The sequence below is a fragment of the Sceloporus occidentalis genome, unplaced genomic scaffold (genome assembly GCF_023333645.1).
Source record: "Sceloporus occidentalis isolate IW3139 unplaced genomic scaffold, rSceOcc1.0.p SCAF_63, whole genome shotgun sequence".
Lineage (NCBI taxonomy): Eukaryota > Metazoa > Chordata > Lepidosauria > Squamata > Phrynosomatidae > Sceloporus > Sceloporus occidentalis.
The window spans coordinates 3,637,066-3,657,253 of NW_028317043.1; the positions used below are offsets into that span (position 1 = coordinate 3,637,066).

Sequence of the window (20,188 nt, forward strand, 5' to 3'; positions counted from 1 at the left end):
CAGCTGTTATGACCGCTTTTCAAACTTTGCACCAGAATACCTTTTATACATAAGACCCATTGTTCTTTGGTAAAGGGTAACTTCACATCTGCCTCCTGCATTCTTGATGTAGACTAGAAGTCAACATTGACTGTTCATGTTCAGAACGATCATTAAAAGATATCACTTGGAAGGGCAAGTAGACATACAAGATATAATGAAATAATCAGAGTTTAGGTCAGGGGTTCTCAAACTGCGGCCCTCCAGCTGCTGCAGGACTACATCTCCCATAATGCTCCTTCAGCTAAGGGGCTGGCTGAGGAGTATGGGAGATGTAGGTCCCCTGGTTTAGGTCATAGGTTCCAAAAAAAAAAATTTTTTTACAGTAAGCCATCCTTTACTTGGCAGGGTGTGCCCTGCGCAGTTTTCCAAAATGCCATAATATGGTTATGGCATCCATAAACAACATTGTAGGTGGAAAGTTATGTCAACTCTTTAAAAAGACTCTGGGGAGGTATACTTAAAACTGGGTTCTAGTTTAAAGTTCTTATCACTATAGCAACCAATAAAATGTTCCTGCTCATAAGAGCATCCCATTGGTTGCTACTGTGAAACAACCACTTTTCCAACTTAATGACCTTTTATATATAGCACCCCCTCCTCCAAGCTGTATCAGATTTTCAGATGTCTTTGAAGGCTCTCTACCCACAGAGTACAGCGCCTTAAATCATGCCTTACACATGGTTATAACCGCCAGCAATCTGGACGAGACTTGTAACAATCTGGGTCATATCTTCAAGTACTTTTTATTCCCTAATCTCTTAAGGAATCACATTGAACATGGCAACCACTTGTGTTTCACATACTGCAAATGAGTACACGTCATTCCCTACTGGCTATCGGGATCTAAGGATCCAGTCTTGAGACCAATGCACTTTGACCCATTTGTGGTTACAGCGTTCAACTAATCCAGCATTAACCATAAATGTATGAGCATAAAAAAACCCCCCAAAAAACGGACTGCTCATTATCATGTGGTAAAAGCACCATAGTTTGTCAGCTCTGTGAGACATTCATACACTATAGCAGCTGTTCTAGTAGGACGTCTAGGATATTTCATTCATTCGCAATTATAGAAAAATGGTGTTACCTTGCGAAAGTGCATCAGCTGGTAAGTGCCCACAACTGCGCAGCATATATATATATAAATATATCATTCTTTTTGTGTATTTTAAAGGGACGTGCAACTGTTTCTCAGAAGCAGTAAGCACAAAAACAAGAACTACACTTAAGAGCAATCAATATTTTCTGTAAACGTGCAGAAAGTCACAGTGTGTGCCACGGGCTGAAGGATTAGGTGGGGCTTTCAAAGCCGTGACCAAACGTCCAAGTGGAATAAAGATTAACCCTAGATTTCTGATCAACATACAGTCGCGTGTAACGTCCGCGAAGCTGTGTTCAGGTCTTGCGAGAACGTTCATCCAGAGCCCTTCTTTTCCCACTTGAGCGGTTTCTGAATCCATGGCCTACTTTGACCCAAGCGTGGCTTAACACGAAAAAATATTGAGAACTCAAAACATAGGAAGATTTTGGCATACCCTCAGACAAATGTGAAAGTAAATATAAAGAAAGCTGAAGTGATATTAAACGGGAAATGGAAAGCCACCAAAAATCATCTAACTTTTTTCCCTTCGAGGACCATCTGAATTTCTTTAGCATCTAATGTTTCATACATCAGTAAAGCTTCGGCGAGGTTTTTGTGTTCCTTTGCGCGTGTTTTCAGAATATGTCTTGCTCGTTCGTATGAGTCCTAAGAGAAAAATATAATATGGGAAGTTAACAGAAGAGTTCATTCTTAAAACTTATTTTAAACTAAAATTATGCCACCTCAACCCTCCAATGCCCTGCATAGTCTGTGTGAAACAATCTTTAGGGCTAATTAAACCCTTCACTAGAATGCATTCTAGGCTGACAAACGAGGTTCTGGGCCAAAGGCACAGACAGGGAGATACTAGGTCCAGTGACAATGTGCACACCCATAGCATGTGTGTTCATGCGCAGACAGCCTAGGATCATGGCTGAAAAGATTTCACAATTAAAAGATACCGCTTAGAAATCTTTAGTTCTACCAACATTATCTTATAAAAATGAGCTCAACTCAGTGATATTTTACTTCTAATGAATATTGAAATAAGTCCAATAGTTAAAAGGGAAACCGTCAACGTCACATGTTTCACCTTAATGACATTTATTGTGTTTTTTGCTGACAAACACTTCATCTCACGCAATGTTTGTCACCAAACATTTCATCTCATAGAAGCCCAGAGATCAGCCCCCGTCTGTGCCAGAACCAGCATTATAATAATCAGTCTACGGTCCTGAAGTTCTCTGCCTTCTCACTCACCCCTAATTTAAAACTTTATTACATTGTATAGAAAGGAAGAAAGTTGTTTTAGGGAAAAGCAAATGATGGATGGACCATTTTTCCCCATCAAAATTAATATCATATATACACACACATCCATCCATATTCACGGCGTTCCTTGCTTGAATTTAAAGTGTATTCAAACATAATATATCCATCAATAATTCGGAGCATGCACTGGTCTTGTATCAGTAATAGAAATGTGTGTGTGGTGTGTGTATGTATGTATGTATGTATGTATGTATGTATGTATGTATGTATATATATATTTTTTTGGTGGGGAAAAGCTCCTAGAAAAGATTGTTATGGACGCATTCTGCAAAAATTGTCCTTAATATGCTTAACCCCCTCGGGATGACTAACCTGCCAGGGAAGTCACAAAAAAACACACAGTTAATGACAATTGACGTGCCAGGCATGTCCCAGGGTTAAATGAGCTTAGTGAGCAATTGACAATTCCTTTCTTTGCTCAGCCAGTGTTGCGCCAATCCCTCTATATCGAGGCATTGCGCAACACCAAAAAATATGCAGGGGCGCTGTGTGAACGTTCTCTGGAGTGATCATATTTGCCAAAAATCAAAGTCGGTCTGCGATAAGCCCTGCTTGGTTGAATGAATAAAAATGTGATAAAACTTACAAATAATAAGGACACCAGTCATATCACCATGACAACATAAGGGGAACCATTCAGTTACAAGAAAATGTAAAAAATTTAATGTAAAATAGGTAGTTTAACATGCTCGACCACTGCTAGAAATATACAATAAAAAAAAAATCAAAAAAAAACAAAACACCCTTCCTTGCCCCCAAACTACAAAATAAAAAAAAATGTGTGCTACCTTCCAGAGCATTTAAAAATAAATGACAACCTCACCTTTAAGAGAGTTCTAACTTCTTGTTCGATAGCCGCGCGAGTCTCTGGGCTCAGCTTGCCTGTATCAGTGTAAGTCATGACCCCAAGCTGTGAATGAGGAACAAAAAAAAAAAAAAAAGCATATCACAATAATTTATATATATATATATATATATATATATATATATATATATATATATTACACACACACATACACACATACACACACAAAGTTAGTCTTCTATTAAAATGCCCTCAATGTCATTTTAATGCCAATTTACCTTTTCACTCATCCCGAACCTGGTTACCATTAGCTTTGCTATTTTGGTAGCACTGTCGAAGTCACTCGATGCACCTATTTGTAAACGACACAAAGCCACATGGGTCAGGATTTAAGACTGGATTTTAAATCAAAACTTTAAAAAGGTCTCTATCTTTAGATTACCTGTGGTGATGTTCTCTGCCCCAAAGATGATTTCTTCGGCCACTCGGCCACCCATACTCACATCCATCTGAGCAAGAAGCTGAGATCTGGTCTCGCTCCATCTATCATTCTCTGGTAGAAGAGACACCTGCAAAACGTTCGTGGCGTTGTCCTTGTAAATGCAATTTATAATATGTATTACATGTTATACTAATACATACATATATATATATATATATACACATATATATATATATATATATATATATATATATATATATATATATGTAAGTTCCCACTTGCATTTGCTCTTTTTCCCAGCTGCCCAGCAATATGCCGTGCAAATGACATGCATATCGTCTGTATCTTGTATAATGAACGCACAAAGAGGGTATGTGCTTTTGGATTATTTGCATTTAGCAAAAATCTCAGAATAAAATGTTCCATAATTTATAGGTTCTGTTTCTAACCTTCCCCCATAATGTATAGGTTCTGTTTCTACCCCTCCCCCTATTTATTATTATGTATACAATCCAGTGAAATGAATAAAAAAAAACAACTTAATTCCTTCATCCTGTTATCACCCCATTTCCATCCATTAACAAAATAACTATTATAGGTTTAGCTGTAGCGCCTTCAAACTGTTCTTTCAGTATGCATTCTGCAGGATACACAACATTTCTTTGCACGGCATTGTACAAACATACGGACTTACATGTCCAAGAGTTGGACCTCGGGGCATTATGGTAGCTTTATTAATAGGCATAGCATCTTTGGTATAATAAGCAATAATCGCATGACCAGACTCATGATAGGCAGTGATTGTCTTATTTTTGTTGTCTATCTCCACACTTCTTCTTTCAGGACCTGAAACACACATATCAAAATACAACCGTTATGGGCTTATGTACACAGAAAGAAAAGCAAGTTGTACACTCTTGTTATTCTACAAATGACAATAGAAAGTTTTAATAGCTTGTCCTAGGGTCCACCAATGGATTGCCCAATAAGCACCCATTCCATCTTCACCTCAATCTGTATTGATAATAGGGATAGTTAATTTAATCGAAAAATAAATTCAGAGGTCCAGTTCCATTCCCTCATCATTTAGTACCCATAGTCCCAAGGGGTACCTCTGTTCTACGGCATGGGGACAACCAGAGTCTTCAGCTTGTAACTGTAATTAAATGTACTATGGTTTCAGCTGTTCTTAGCAGCCCAAGTGTAGCACCTAATTACATAAATTTAGTGGGTCTAAGTAGTCACATGATGGGCTTGGAGGAGCACTACAATCTGTAAGGGGTTGGGATAATAACCAATGGCTAAAAAGGCCATCATGTCCCCCCTATTCAACTGCGGCTTTATTATAGGACACAAGCAGAGAATTATTTTTCCTCAAACTAAATTTATTTAGTAAGATTAGATTAGATTAGATTTGAGTAAATCCTCTAAAACCAACCCATGAGTATTTTATCCTTTGCAAACTCCAGCTCCTTCAGCGTAACCATATCTTTCCCATCCACCGCAGCTTTTAGCGCAGCCTGATTCACCAAATTCTCCAGCTCTGCTCCAGAAAACCCTACCGTGCCGCGGGCTATAATCTCAGGGTCAACAGCTAGAAAAAAAGAATAAACGTGTTTAAAAAATAATAATCAAGTGTATAAAGGGTCATTTAAACATGCAAAACTACTTGTACATTGTGTGTAGGGATGGCACATCACAATACAGCATGTTTGTGTTTTATAAGGAAATGTATTATTTGTCTCCCCCCCCCCCAAAAATGAATGCCCATTTAATTATAAACATATTGTTCTGGTTATTGGATAATAAGAGCTAATTCAGCCTTTAGTGTTGTTTCTTTTGGTAAATTGAACATCAAGGGTGAACAAAAAAAACAAAAAAAAAACAAAAAAAAAAAACTTGGCGATGACAGCTTCACCGACTTAACAAGTCTTTGCAGTGCTCTCCAATAACTGTTTGGGACCCTGCTAAGCTTAAACGGAAGCGCGTAGAAGCCTAATGGCTCAACTACCATCAACCCATCCACTTCTCCCTGAAGTCTTGAATAAAGTCAACAAGGACACAAGTCTGGTGAACTTAGACATGGTGAAAGCAGCTCGTGCACAAGGAATCTGCAGGTACAATGGCTGAAAATCAGGGACATTTAGTAAATCTCTCACGTGGGCTCAACAGTGGATGTAGGAACACCAGCCATGCTCTAGTTCAAATATTAGCGCAAAGTCTTAAAAAGAACGGTTTAAATCAACAACAGTACAATTTGTCACTTTGAAATCTGCTTGAATTCTCATTATATGTATAGTTTGGTAAGAGGTGATTTTTGTGCCCGTGTTGGAGTATAAAATACAGAAACTGGGGGGTGGGGGGGGGGCAAACATTCTTCCAACTTACACATATCAAACTTTATTTTGCTGAGGTACCACTTCAAGATTTCAGTGCGACCCTTGACATCTGGTCTGGGAACTGTAACCTGCATATCGAAGCGGCCAGGACGCACCAACGCACTGAAATGGGCAGAGAGAAGGCTTTATTGCATGCAAAGTAAAAGGGTACTTAAAACACGTCGTTTCAAAAGAAATGGAAGTATGGTCCAGATATAAAAATTCAGGAAAAAGTCGGGAAAAGCTGCATTTTACTGGTGTCGAGATTATTGCCCTACAGCGCTTCCATCAGGGTAATTTGAAGCTTCGACATAGACAAGAAAAGCCTTGACAAGAAGCCCTGCAATCACATCTTCATAGTGCTACGTCATGGTGATGCCGTGGGGGCAAGTAACCTGCTTCACGTGGTACGAGCCACAAGACGAACAGAGACTGAAGAGAAGATGTAGACACAGCATGACATCTCTGGACTATCACGTTCACATCTGGCTGCTACGTTCTTTTGAATGACCGGTAGCCTGTTCCATTAAACCCAAATCCATCTCATTATTTACGGGCATTTTTCAGTATTGGATGGTCGCCGGGTGAATAGGGTAGCTGGTCATATTTATGTGAATAATGAGACCATGGGAACAATAATTTTGAAATCTTGTTCATCTATACCTTTTAAGTTGATTTAAATTATTTACACATTTTCTACGATTTCAAATGAAGGTTAGGTTTTAATTAAATATTTACTCAAAGATTTGGTTCATGTAGCAGGCTCAAGTTAATAAAATATACCCAGCCAATGTAACTGCATTTCGAAACATACTTATCCAACGCTTCAGGGAAGTTTGTTGCTCCTATGATAATGACACCTTCATTGGGTTTAAAGCTGAAGGGATACAAAGGATAGAAATGCAGGTTAATGTATTGCTCAGCCACATTAAAATAAAAAAAAAAAGGGAGACAAGTTTCCAGTAGCTAATAGTGCTTACCCATCCATTTCTGCAAGAAGCTGGTTTATGGTTTGTCTGGAATATGGATGCATGGGAGATTCGATTCTTTTGCCACCCACAGAATCCAGCTCATCAATGAATATTACACAAGGTGCATTGGCCTTGGCTTCCCCTGACAAAACAAAATTCAAATATCACATCTCAGCAAGGGGGGGGGGGGGGGGGGGGGGGAGAAAATGGTGGAGGTTAAGTTCCTTTTCAATACAATGTGCTTCAGGGAGTTATATGTGGCCAATAATCATTTTATAGCACAGATCAATTAGGAAACAATGTGTTAATATTTTGGGTGATCATAAACCTGAAAAGAAAAAAAAAAAAGCCACCTGTTCAATAAAAATGTATCCTACAGTGCACTTGCCGAGTGGAAGTGACTTGGGTATAGTATGAAGAACATAATTTGTGTTCCGACAGGGAACATTTAAAACCAAGAAAATATAATCGAGACATACTGAAAAGGTTTCTGATGCGACTTGCTCCCACTCCAACAAACATCTCATCAAATTCGGAGCCAGAAGCATAGTAGAACGGAACATCAGCCTCTCCGGCAACAGCTCGAGCTAAGAGAGTCTTCCCGGTTCCAGGAGGTCCCACCAATAATATACCTGAAAGATAATATTATAATATAATAATATTCAGAAAATTTGTGTTATTAAAGAACTGCTGCATAAATGGCAACATGGCATGTCTCTGTTATAGGACATGCTTGAATGGATTTTTACACAATTAACTTCTTTTTAACCCCCTTAAGGATCAAGTTGTTTTCTTTTCTTTTACCGTTTGTGAGCGAGGCTGTTTTAACATTTTTGTGGTGCTTGTGTTTAGACACCCCATGGGTATTTCCAATGCCAGTATTTTAACTTTCCATGCCGGGATTTTTTTTGGAAGAGCTGGACGGTTCCCCTGATGGTGGTCACCAGAGAATTATTTTGACATGTTACCACACTTTTTTATTTTACCAATTGTGATTAGTAAGCCAGGCTACTTTGACTTGCATGGTTGAATGCAGTACCTGTATCCAACCATCAGAGTTCTCAGGAGGGTCTGGGGCTTTCTGTAGCGGTCACAGTGCATCCTGGGGTGTGTTTTCAATTTCCCTGAACACCTTGCTATCAAGGCATTTCAGCAACACCGTTTAAGCTTAGAGGGAGATTGTGGATGTCCTCCTAAGCTCTTTTAAATCAGGCGTCTGTTGACATATTGTATATGGCAGTCATCGACTCCCCCGGGGAGGGTTCACAAGGGGTCCCTGGTGACATTGAGTCATTACAGTAAGACCGCAACCATTGGTTGCTTTATAAGCTCGTTTAATGCCATATTGAACTGACCATTTTCCCCATGATGTGTCTGGCACATCATCGGTCGTGAAGCGGCAAAGTTACCAAGGTTGTTTTGTGCTTACCTTTAGGGAGCTTGCCTCCTAGCACTGTAAATTTCTGGGGATTTTTCAAGAACTCAACAACTTCTTGCAGCTCATTTTTTGCCTCCTCAACCTGTATACATAGAAGAAAATATATTGGGGTTTTTTTAAATATATGTACTAAGAATTTTATTAGTCCATTAACTGGCATGCCTGCCTGATACCCCAGAGACTGAAGCAGTAGGAGGGGAGTGAATAAGAGTAGCTCTTTATATATAGAAACATACAAACTATACAAATAAAAAAAAATTACACCTATACATTTGCAAGCAAACCGACTAGCACAAGATATATTCCTCTTCACTATTAAGCGACACCATGTTTTGCCGACGGTCTGTGATCATTAACCTAGTCCTATGCCAATATCTAACAGTGACATCTTGTGGTAGATTTTGGTAATGCGTTCCTTTTTCTTCCTTACTAAGTTTATAGCAGAGAAGGAATAAAACAAATTATGTTCTTGATAACACTGCCTTTTTGGATATGCTCTAGGCAACCCAAAGTCAGTTTCATGGAAATTCTTAATAAAGCAATATCACTCATTTCTTGCCATTTGTTCAACAACAAAGTCTGGTTAGATATTTGACTGACATTTCCACAGGCTCTGAAAGATAAGTTGTCTAGTGGCACTGATAGTGTAAAAATATATTTCTACTCACCCCTTTTACATGTTCAAAAGTCACATTTTTCATATGAATTGGATCTACAGCTGCATCAAGTCCCGATGTTGTTCGGAAGCGAACTGAAAATAGGAATGTTAAAGAATGAAACAATAGAGACTCACAAAAGATTCTGTTTTTCAAATCGAATCGGTACAGCAAATATAGATCAGAAAATGTCAAATCCTGAATGCCGCTGCCTTACTCCATTGTTCAGTACCTCTGTGCACATTCTTTCCTATCACATCTATTCATTGGGGGAAGTAAAAGTTAAGATGATGTATACAGAGCCTTCACCAAGAAATTAATGAAAAGTGGATTTTACCTGATAAAAATGGTGTTTTTGACAAGCCATAAATTCCAAGCAGCAGCAGAACTAGAAGCAACAGCCGTGTTCTTCTCAATGAGTCTAGGTAAAGATACATAAAAGCATCACACACACACACTAGCCAAACATAAGCGTGAATAAGAGTGAGTTAGTCTTTATATTATTTACCATTGGTTCTTTGTGTGAGAGCTTGTGCTTTTAAGAATCCTTCCGCAAATCCCGTCTTAAAAGCATCTTGATGGCCCTCAGGAACATTTTTACTTTTAACAAGTTTGTCCAGGTTTTCCACATCCGGAACACGATCTCTCAGCAGAAATCCCTAAAAGAAAACATTACAGTTTGGTAATTATGTCAATTAATGAGGGCAAGCTAAAAATTCAAGGTCTAGAGACTGGGAAAAATAATTGGAGACAGTGATACTAAGGTTTTGGTAGCGGTCCCTCGGGGTAACATCTATTTCTTCCTTAAAGGTGTAAGCTGGGATAATTTGGCTAACAGGACAGAACAAGCTCGGTATGGACTTCAAGACATGTACCTTCATGAAGGACGGCGCGACACTTTCAGCCTCAGCAATCCTCTCAGACGTTGACTGCAGGCGTCGAACTTTCGGTTTCAATGTTTTAAAGCCTCGTGACTGAATTAAAACTGCGAGGACAATTACAGATGATCAGTAATATTAAGTTATACAGCAATGATGTATATAATGGAGCTTTAGAAATAATTGAGAGAAGTAAATGATCTGTAAAAACTATACATTGTTCACTGTGTTTATTAAGAGTTTGTATGCTACCCATCTAAACATTATAAATACCCTCACTGTTTTTATCCTTATGAGGATATAGTTGCATTATTTCCATAGCCATTAATGTTACATTAAACAACAGTCTTTTCTCCCACGGGCATCCAGTTCTCAGAGTGAATTTAATAGTTTTTAACCCAGTTGCTGCGGAATATGGTACAAACAACTCGATGAATGAAGACATTTAGGAAGTGGTCTGGTGTACAAAGAGGGAATTACCGATTATAAGACGACCCCCCAAAATCTGAATATTAATTTAGGGGAAAAAAAAGAAAGCCTGAATATAAGACGACCCTATAGGAAAAAAGTTTTACCAGTAAATTTTAATTCATGTAAACTATTACATTTTTTAATAAAAGCTATGATTGAGAAAAAAAAATTTTTGTTTTTATTTGCTTGTATTTTCCAACCTGCCCCCCAGTTACGCACATCTGCCGTGCCACTCCAATATGGCACTGTGGCCCATGATATGCCTTTTAACCCTCTATATGCCACTGTGCCTCATGATATGCCTTTTAACCCCCTATGTGCCACTCTGCCTCCAGAAATGCCTTATACCCCTATATGCCACTCTGGCATTTAGGGGGTTAAAAGGCATATTATGGGGCAGAGTGGCATATAGGGAGGTATAAGGCATTTCAGGAGGCAGAGTGGCGTTCAGGGGGTTAAAAGGCATTTCATAGAGCACTCTGCCTCTAGAAATGCCCTATGCCCCTATTTAACACTCCCCCCTACACACACACACTTACCGGGGCTTCCAATTTCCTGCTGTATACCGGGGCAGCGGGTTGACGTCCACGCAATCCGCGTAGACAACGTACACTGCAGCCGGAAGGAGGTGTGGCTAGCAGCGGGGGTTGTCTGCGTCCATCGGGCAGACCTTCCCCGGCTGTCAGAGATCAGAGTTCCCCGGCACCGACGACCCCGATTAGAAGACGAGCGGTATTTTCCAGAGCATTTGCTCTGAAAAAAACCTCGTCTTATAATCGAGCAAATACGGTAAGTCGTAATTACTAGCACAGGCCTTGGCGTTATTTATTAACATGTATGTGCAGTACAACGAAGCATCACCAAAAACATTGGGAGAACTGGAATAGTAGTATAAAAATTAAGAACGTGTTCCTTGCACTAAATTTTATTAAATTGCAAAGTACAAAGCATTGTGTATATAAAAAAACCCATTGTAGTACAAGTTGTTGAGGGCTCTGGGTAATCCTAAAGTGGAAAGATTTTTAAAATTAAATCTATATAAGAAATGCCAGTTCCATCCACTCAGGACTCCTTACCTGGCCAGTACTGTAGATCTGTACAAACTTGCTTTAATGGGCTAGGCTGTTGCCTCAGCAAGGAGGATGAGCTCAAAGCATTGAAAACCTTGGAATATCCTTAAACACATAAAAAAGAAAGTTAGCCCAGGTTTACCAAACTGAAATGTGATGAAAAAGAGCGTTCCACATATAAGGTTTATGAGCGAAAATACGACCTTGGCTTTACTTTTGTATATATTATATATATATATATATATATATATATATATATATATTATATATATATATATATATATATATATATGGCTTCTCCCTATAAACATATAACGTAATGATGAAATTTCCAATGCACTTTGTGAAGTGTTCCATACAGATTTCCTTGGCTATACACAGTGTTCCCCCAAAGGTGAACAATCCATTACTGAAGCAACGTGTTATTTCTTCATTCTACTGTCTAAGGAAAGCATTTCAATGAGGGTATAAGAACAGGGCCACCCACTCACCATGTTTATTCTCAAAGAACGACTCCGCAGAGACATGGGATGTGTGCCAGCGGGAAGAGGGGCTTTTTTTGTCTGCGTGGATGCCAGGAAGAAGTGTCTCGAAAAGCTTGCCCAGTTGTTTAGTTCTTAGCTCAGATAAACCCAGGTCTTTCAGATTGAAGGTGGGCTGGAAAGAAGAAAAAAAAAAATTAGTTAAGTGTTATCAGAACGCAAGTTCAGAAAATAAATGTCCATTCTCACAGAGGACGCTGCCTGGCTTGACATCCGAAGCGAGTGCAATAAAGTCATCTGTAGTTGTGCGCATAGATCGATAAGCAATTCTTTGGCCAGTAGTGCTGCTGTATAATTGTATCTGCAGCTACAGGTAATCGTGGCGTGGGCACAGAAACGGGGCTAAAGTCCATTTACGGCATAGGAGATAAACCTAAGCGCACCATAGATCAATTTTAGCTGTGTGAGAAGGGAAAATCCGACGGGAATCTTACTCAGGGGAAATATACTGTCTACGTACTCACAGCAATGGTGACAAAAGCATGATGCAATCAGAGAGATCTTTTATGCAAGATGGTCATGAGTGTGATTGTGAGCGGAACTGACCGCCTGACACAATGTCGGCAAATACCTTACAGAGTATTACACAACAAAAATAGGTCAAGTTACAGAGCGGATTCTCGCTTTCCTACAGTATTCTCCGTTTCCAGGGGTTCTTACCTCAGAGGTGTGGATTTCATTGTGGGGGTTCACGTCACGCTGGGGGTTCTGGATAGAGGCAGAACTGGGGAAATAGGCTGTGGTTTTGGGCGTATGAAAGGCAGTGACGAGATGGCTTAAAGGTATCGTTACCTGTTAAATAAAAACAAAAAGAGAAAACGGTTGGATTATGAACAAGGCTTTTCTTGGGAGGACAACCGGAACAAAGTGACAGCCTGAGCATTGGGATCTGTGATAGACAAATCCAACATATACATAGAAAGAAAGAATTTGATGCCTGTCTGGTTCCTGCTGTAAACACCTTCAATCAGTCCTTGGTCTTGTCTGAGGTTCAGAAGCCATTTCCCCATCCCATACATGTTTAAATAAGCTTACGGTGGCCCTATTTCCAGACCAGTATCAACAACACACACAAATCTGGTGGGAGATGCAAAGTAAATAATAGAGAGCCAGCTATTAGAACAAAAATGAGTCTTGACCTCTTATACAGCGATGAGTTTAACGTACATGACCTTTAATCAAATTACCAGCAGAGATAGACACGTCTGCATGAACCGGGCTACTCTGAAAAGAAGTACCGGTATATGACGACAGCAAAGTACATTTCATATGACTGATTATAGTTAATAGCTCAGTCGTGGCTGTCTGGATGTACCTGTTCCGAGTTAGTTTTGTCCAGTTTACAGTAAGCGAGAAGCAAACGTGCCAAAAGTGTTTAACAAATGTCTTGTTTTCCCACATTTTGCTTGCAAGGCCTCATGAACACGATACAAGTAACTATTCTATTTTCTAGAGCACAAGAACAGTCTAGACACAGATCTGGAGAATCAGGGGGCTGTGGGATACGGTACACGCTGGGGGGTTTTACGTATAATGCGATACTTTGGTGTAATGTGGTGTAACCACCATAGGCGACTTGATCCACATCTACTGCCATGGAATTTCTACAGAACCCGTATTAAGCGTTACAGTTGGGATGTACGTATGTATTAGGAAATGCACAATGTTTAGGATGGTTTTATAGACATTATATACTATGTACTGCAAACAACCGGTTAAACTGTTTCCTATGTTGCAAGATTTAACCCTTGTGAAATTATTATAAGTCCCCAGTCGACCACGTTTCTGTTTCCAAGGGCACGATAATGGCTGCTGCTGTTTAAACAGAAGTCATTTATAGCGGATCACAGAGGCTGAATGATCCGTGCTTCACAAATAACACCCGACGGTACAAAAGGCTATCTGACGAAAGGGTACATTAGCTAATACTATAACGTAGCATCCAGAGACAAATTACTACTACACATCAGGCACTCTGTGAGCTATTAGAGACATCCCAACCATCATATACAGTATACGTTAATCCACAAGACAGCTGAATGGTCCCTTTAATATAATCCTTTCCCCCTTGCAAGGCTGGCAGCGAATATACCCTACGGGCGCAGGCACCAGAGGTTTCGGGGGGGATTCTGCAGAGGGCAAAATTATGCCATTATGTAGGGATGCATCTAACGATCATTTTCATAAACAATTAGCTGGCCGGTTATTTTTTCGATTAATCGGATAAAAAAACCAAAACAGCACATTTTTCATTTATTTTAAAGTGGGTGTTAAAAACAAACAAACAGCAGAAAAAAAAATGTAAAATTGACTTTAACGTGTGTCATGGTACTCTTATCTCTTTATTACAATGGCATTTCTCATAGAAGTACCGGGCAGCAACGTTCACTGGCTGCCAGAGAGGAGGATTCAGGTCCCCTGCAGCGCTGCGGGAGATCTGGTTCTTAGTCTTAAAACTAATTCAACTAATTGACTTTGAAAATCATTAACGCTTTAGATTATGGATTAGTTGTTGCAGCCATAATTTAAATTGTTCTGGGCATGCATTTTCATCCATTAAAAGCACGTTTCAAGTCAATCTGAATTCAATCATGCCATTATTTCAGCAGGAAGACCAGTTCTCTGGGTGCAAAGGGTGGCACTACGAGTGTGTAGCCTGGCATAGGTCTTTAACATCAGACAATAACACAACTGCATATGTGAACATATGTAAAGTAAAAAGCGCTGCCTAGATCGGTGGCGTTATATAAATTACCTCCAGTAATAATAATAATCACAAAGCGTTCCAATATGAAACCATAGTCTGGTTTACATTACAGATTCACGCTAATTATGTCATACACGGATTGCGGCTTGAGTTACATGTGCTATTTACAAAAGGAAAGCAAATGATTGACACAACAGCCTCACTCTCATATTTTACACACACACACACACACACACACACAGTTACAGTTAGTAGTCAGCGGTTAAACTAGGATCTGCCTTCGGTACAGTTTAGGACCAAGTTGGGCATGAAACACAAAACTTTCTCCCCAAGAACTCAGAGAGTACTTTCATGGCCTGGGTAAATCAGGTCGAATTCATTTACCAGATGGAAGTTCTAGTGTGGTCAGCTAGAGGTGCGGGTCATAAAGTTGAACTTAAGTGGTTTCACGGGAGGTCATTTGTCACGGCCCTGGAACATCGCCCTTTACCTATTTCCTTCTAGGCGTCCGCTGCTACTCTCCTACTGAGTCTATGGCCCTCGAGACTGTTATTTCCTGCGTCTCTTTACGTTTACTTTTATATTAGTGCCTTTGGTCGGAATGACTAAGTAGTGGAGCTACCTGCTGGACCCTGGGACAGACATGTTTTATTCTGTTTTTGTTTCCTTTTGTTTCACATATTGTTTTATGGCACTGCAATATTGGGTACCTCAATGCTTACCTGTCTTATTCCGTCCTCCCCCCTAGGGGGTGGCTTTATTCCACTGATGTACCTGATTTGTTCCATTAACGTTCTCAATGTCTCATGTTTTCCCTGCTATTTCGATCACTTCCCCGTACCACATCTGCCTCAGGTCATGGAGACTTACTCCTGCTCTATAGTCGGTGCTACCTGCGTCGATGGCCACTATGCGTGGGCTGGCCTCGTGTCGCCCACTGGTTACGGTCTCGATATGATCCCGGTTTACCCACTTACCGGCCCATGGCGGTATGATATGTTTATTTTTTCGTGTGCAATATCCTCCTATGCTGTATTTGTAAACTGGTCAGATGATGTGACTCTGTACTCGATACTTTGTGCCATGTCTATGTTAACATACGTGCAATAAACTGAGAATTGAGAAAAAAAAACAAAAAAAAACTCCGAGAGTATATGGTTCGAAGAGACATGGTGAGCGATAAACGTAGTACTGGATATATCATACACCGTATACAAAAAACAAAATACTGTCTGCGCTTCTCACCCTAATAAAGTTGGCAACAAATATATAAACATAATATAAATGAGAGGTTTTGGTTATATGAATTGGCCAAAGCATAATTAAGCTCACCCGCCACGTCAAGGCACACTCTCAATAGGGTGAGATCCTACTCTCACCTCCTACATAGTGGGCACACAAAGCAGTTTATACTGCTACCAAAACCTTATTAATGAGTTGGGGGAGGTGCAATTAAACCTCCTCCCATTTAACCCCTGGACAGCAAGCTGCAACCAGACTGATGAGGAGCCAACAACCTCAATTATGTGCAAACAGGGAAAAGAAAAAATGTCAGTGCGCTAAGCTTAGCGCACTGACATTTTTTCTTTTCCCTATATCATACACCGCACAGACTTATGCCAGCAGATTATTGTAAGAGGTGCTATGAAAAATTGTTGGCGCTATATAAAAGATAATAATAATAATAGTTATTAAAAAAAATACATAATACATAACGAAAAAGAAAGGAAGTTGGGCCAGCTTGCAGGTAGAAAGTGTGTAACTTAACTGGTAACATGTATGCCATTGTACAGCGCTACGGAATTTGATGGCGCTATATAAAACAATAATAATAATAATATTGTCATAAAGCACAAAACATCCAACAGATAAGAGAACAGAACATATGCTTTTAAGGATATTATTAACAAGAAGATCGGGGAGCAAGTGTGGAAAGAAGAACTGAACTGTGCAGTTATAAAACAAAGCGTTGTAGAGTTACATAAGCAGGTCACATGTTTAACCAGAATGGAAGACTACGCGGGATAAGGTTACTATGTACACGGGAGCCTCAAAGTACGCCTGTCAACCAAAACACCGTGGGACTGACGAGCATTCTCCTAGCTGGATACTAAGCTTCCAGTAATGTTCCTCGGTCCCAATACAGACACACAGATTCCCCCCCCCACCCCCCACCCCTACGTGTAGATGGACAGATTCTATTTGTTTGATATTAATTCTGCACTGAGAGGAAGCGCTGGAGCAATGGAGGCTCCCAGGAGCGCATTACAACGTCCTGTACATTCTAGGATCATGCACAGACACAGAGGGGTTGTGTACAAAACAAAATAATGCGGGTCACCATACCAATCAAAGCCACGACCCTACAGACTGGACCAGTCCACGCGTTACTACACAGGCCCCCGCATCACAGTGTAAAGTTCTGTAACGTGTAAAGACGTGACCTCCAATGTCACAAAAGCTCATTCAATAAAACATCAAACCCTTTGTTTGCTTACATACAGACACGTCAAGTAAATAAATAAGAAATATATAGGGGCACTCACGGACATGGCATTTAAGCAGTTTAGTAGCCGAGTTTGAACCAAGACCCACTCAACTTGGAAAACACAATATTATAAGTAGCAGAATTTCTGATTAGAGGTGAAAACACATTAACTTGCACCGGGCAGAGAATAACATTTCAGAAATAGCATTGTTATGCGTTTAAAGGTCCGCTTACACTAAAGCAAATATCTGCAAAAATCGGAAGCAGGGGAGGAAAAAGACACCCAAGGGGATTAACGTTACAGCAACAAAGCAGCAAGCAGGTGTTCATAAGAGTATATACACTACACCTAATTTCTTCTCATCTAAGCCTTCTCTAGGACTACCACCTACCCCTGGAACACCCTTCCCCAGTTTAATGCGAATCTCTTGTTGTCTTTGGTCCTTCATAATAGAAGCTCCCTGAAGACTCATTTCAGCCATCAACTGACAGCTTAAAGCTCGCCAACAGCCCACCTGCCTCCAGCTCACCTTCCCGAGCCCCTCTCCTCCCGATGGCTTATACTTACGCCCGGCAATATTATTATATAATGTTTAGAATGAGATACATGTATACCGCTGGTCCGGCACAAAGATTGCCGCTACAGAACCTCTTGTGTAATAATGTAAGCTCGCCTTTTATTCCCGTAAGTGAAATTGCTATAATGTACTCATGGACAGCACTACGGAATATGATGGTGCTATACAAATCAATAAATAATAATATAGCCCAACTTTCTAAGCCTTCCTAACATCTTGCTTGGATAAGTCATAATTGTTATGTTACAAACTACGTGTAATGTCCTGTTTACCCATTGTACATCGCTGCATTATATGACGGCGCTATATAAACCCAATAAATAATACATCACACTTAGAAAATAGCGACATCTAAACGTGGGACTAAATCTGTTTCTGGTACACCTTATATGCCATGTTAGCATTCACCAATCACACACACCTCTGACTGACAGCCTACCTGCCAGATAATTTAAGAAACTAACAGGTTTTTATTTTATTTTTGAAACTGAATACAACTTACTCTAAAAATAATAAAACTGTTACAGAGTTCAACATAATCCCCTCCCCCATACAGCTACAATGTGTCCGCATGTATTTGCTTCTCTGTATCAGACTAACGCAGCGTAAACTGCCGTGCCGGCTGATCACATCGGGTAACGTACTTTCGCCCCGTACGTCACACTAACACGTTCCGGAATACAGCCTGCGTGTCAGCCGCACCCTCAGCCAAGCCCACTGCCCGTCTCCCTCCGTTTACCTGCGGCTGCACCGTGCTGCACAAGGAGAACATGTTACGGGGAAAGCCGGGTTCACAAGGCGCCCGGTCCTCTCAATCACCAGCCGCTCGCTGACTGCAGGAAGGAACCTACACGGCGTGATGTAACAAAGGTGACCCGGATAACCCAATAATCAAACGCTTCCGGGGTGCGTGCGTCACTTCCGCTGGTTTCTTTACCCGATGCTCCAAGCGATGATCCTCACTTTGGTTCCGTTTGCGGTGCGAGTGGTTATCGGCGTATTTGGCATTTACCGTGAAACGTGCGGTTTTTGCTATAGTGTAGCTGGGAAGTCCTCATAGCAGAAATCACATTTTCAACAGAAACTTTCCTTATATCGCAGGCATCATACTCTATATGGGGCTTCTCTTATAGTTCCCATTGTACAGCGCTACGGAATTTGATGGCGCTGTATAAAACAATAAATAATAATAGTTAAGCAAAAGCAGGAGAGCAAACCTCACCAAGTAAAACTTATCGTTTTAATGAAATTAGACCCAAAATCAGTCCCGACTTACTGTCCGCTATCCACAGAGATACACAGTGTGCCGGATACAATGTAACAATATTAATGATTCTGGGAAGTGACACAAAACGTTCATCCAGATCCGCAAATGGTATTGTATTTGTTGGAGTTAAAAGATAAGAGTGTAACAACTAAGTATGGAGAGCGTCCTATTTCTATCTACCCGCAAGGTGTGGGAATGCCCGGTAGCAGCAGGAACTACACACAGCTTTAAACATAGAATCTGACGGCATATAAGAACCATTCGGCCCCTCTAGACAGCCCGTGTTCCCTGTTGTAACAACTCAGACTTTAATCAGTCCATTGTCTCGTCTGGGTTCAGGATAGCTTAAGACCTGTCGTGTGCGTGTTTAAATTCCACCACTATGTTAGCCTCTACCACATCCACAGAGAGGCTGTCCCATTTACCTAACACCCTCTCAGTAAACATTTCGCTGACAGAGGTCTGCCTCGTCAGATGAAGCAGCAGCTGAGAAATAGAGTCTTAAACTTTGTGTGGACTAGAATGATAGAGCGTAACAAACACTCCATCAAGCGTGACATTATTAGTGGATCTGGATGAATGAGATGTTGCGTCGCTCTGCAGAATCACTAATATTATTCCTACATTGTATCCGGCATGCTGCGTATCTCTGTGGAAATCGAGCAGTGAGTGGGGACTGATTTGGGGTCTAATTTCAAATGTAAGTTTTACTGGGTGATGTTTGCCTTGCTGCTTTTTGCTGAACTATAAGGGAAGTCGCGTATAGCGAATGATGCCTGTGATATAAGGAAAGTGACAGTTTCTGGTGAAAATTTTACCCCCTATATATATATATATATATATATATACTCATATATATATATATATATACCCTGGAGCCTCTTAAGATAATTTCAGAATTAAAGAGAAGCAGTAGAACACGGTGGAGACATTAGACGTTAATACACATACACTTTTTATGATCTATCGTAGATAATGACACATTGTCCTAGTAGTTCGCATCCGTGTAATAAATCCCCACTTTGTTCATTTAAAGACCGTC

General features: G+C 40.3%; 1 protein-coding gene across 3 annotated transcripts; it reads right to left on the reverse strand.

The window, feature by feature from the left end:
- Positions 1–1,651: 1,651 nt before the first annotated feature.
- On the reverse strand, positions 1,652–18,651 carry LOC149287199 (ATP-dependent zinc metalloprotease YME1L1-like). Of its 3 annotated transcripts, none has more exons than XM_089493207.1 (19): positions 18,619–18,651; positions 12,767–12,898; positions 12,056–12,221; positions 11,571–11,669; positions 10,021–10,130; positions 9,654–9,804; positions 9,483–9,566; positions 9,158–9,240; positions 8,481–8,571; positions 7,531–7,683; positions 7,061–7,193; positions 6,895–6,957; positions 6,091–6,203; positions 5,141–5,296; positions 4,397–4,548; positions 3,703–3,829; positions 3,539–3,612; positions 3,279–3,365; positions 1,652–1,789 (listed from the first exon to the last, which is right to left on the reverse strand). In XM_089493207.1, the coding sequence occupies exons 1-19, from the start codon at positions 18,649–18,651 to the stop codon at positions 1,652–1,654; spliced, it is 2,145 nt and encodes a 714-aa protein (XP_089349333.1). The 3 variants fall into 3 exon arrangements, with proteins under 3 accessions (XP_089349333.1, XP_089349332.1, XP_089349334.1); XM_089493206.1 differs by having other exon boundaries at positions 9,158–9,243; positions 9,462–9,566; XM_089493208.1 differs by lacking the exon at positions 11,571–11,669.
- Positions 18,652–20,188: the final 1,537 nt, after the last annotated feature.